Source organism: Galeopterus variegatus, unplaced genomic scaffold (genome assembly GCF_000696425.1).
Source record: "Galeopterus variegatus unplaced genomic scaffold, G_variegatus-3.0.2 Scaffold6603, whole genome shotgun sequence".
Classification (NCBI taxonomy): domain Eukaryota; kingdom Metazoa; phylum Chordata; class Mammalia; order Dermoptera; family Cynocephalidae; genus Galeopterus; species Galeopterus variegatus.
The window spans coordinates 91450-92473 of record NW_007732714.1 but is presented as its reverse complement, the minus strand read 5'-3'; the positions used below and the strand labels follow the sequence as shown (position 1 = coordinate 92473).

Here is a 1024-nt window from a genome sequence, read left to right as displayed (position 1 = left end):
AGAGGGGCTGCCAAGCTCCGGCCCCCGCGGAGCCCGGGCGGCGCCGCGACGGGGACCCGAGGTCACTCACTGCTGCACTCGTCGTCCGCGCAGAGTTTGTGCTCCGAGAAGCGCCGACCCGCGCTCGCGTGGGGCTGCGTCGGCACCAGCTGGGGCGGCACGAGCGCCAACAGCCAGAGCAGCAGCACAACCGGCGCCGCAGCCATGTTGTGGTCACCGGTGACGCGAGAAGCGGCCGGGCCGGGCGTGCGCAGGCGCGGGCCGTGGGCGGAGCCACCTGGTGGACACGTCAGCCGGCGCTCTGGGGCTGCTCCTCCCTCCGGACCCCCTCCCTCGGCGCTGCCGGGCATCTGTGTCTCCTCCCCGGCCAACCGCTGGCCTTGGCCCCTGTCCCTGCGCAGAGCACCTTCCACGTGGCTACAGTCGGTGCTCAGCCCTCTGGCACCCTCGGGTCCCCATACCCAGCGCCATCCCGGTAGGCCCTTCCTGGCGCCTTCTTGCAGCTTCTGATTTCCGGTCCATCGGAACCAGCCCACCCCCTCACACGTTCCCCCATTCTAGATGTGCTGCCTCCTTCTATGAACTACCAAATCCCACCCATAGCCTGTGTCAGACTCCGGTTCTAGGCTCCCTCCCCTTCAGGCTCCCGGGGGTTGGTTAGGAAAGAGGAGATGAGGGGAATGGGAGGTGAGGATGTAAATTAAAGCCGGTGGCCTGCTCGGGCCTTGGGAGGAGAGGGGGACACGGGTGGGCAACGGTCCTCTGGCTGAGATCCTGAGCTTCCTATGTCTTTATCCATAGGGGAAGAAGTAATTTAATTCAGCGGAAATGTGTTAAGCTTCTGCTTTATGCTACCACTCATGGCAGACACTGGACAAGCCCTAGGGTGCTGTGGGAGAGGACAGAAGTCACAAGACAGTAGGTCGTCTGGCCCTTGTCTAAAGAAGTCCACCACTTAGTGGAAACCAACTGATGTAAAAACAAAGACTAAATGTGAGAGTAGGGAGAGCTACTAATAGCTATC

The 1024-nt window shown here is 62.4% G+C and overlaps 1 protein-coding gene across 1 annotated transcript in view; it reads right to left on the bottom strand.

Moving 5' to 3' along the window:
- The window catches only part of LOC103606474 (melanoma inhibitory activity protein 3-like), a 59437-nt gene extending 59087 nt beyond the window's left edge, over positions 1-350 (bottom strand). The window contains exon 1 of the mRNA XM_008591063.1: positions 71-350. Within this exon, the coding sequence (XP_008589285.1) occupies positions 71-350 (280 nt within the window). The remainder of the gene's footprint in view (positions 1-70) is intronic.
- Between the last annotated feature and the right edge of the window lie 674 nt (positions 351-1024).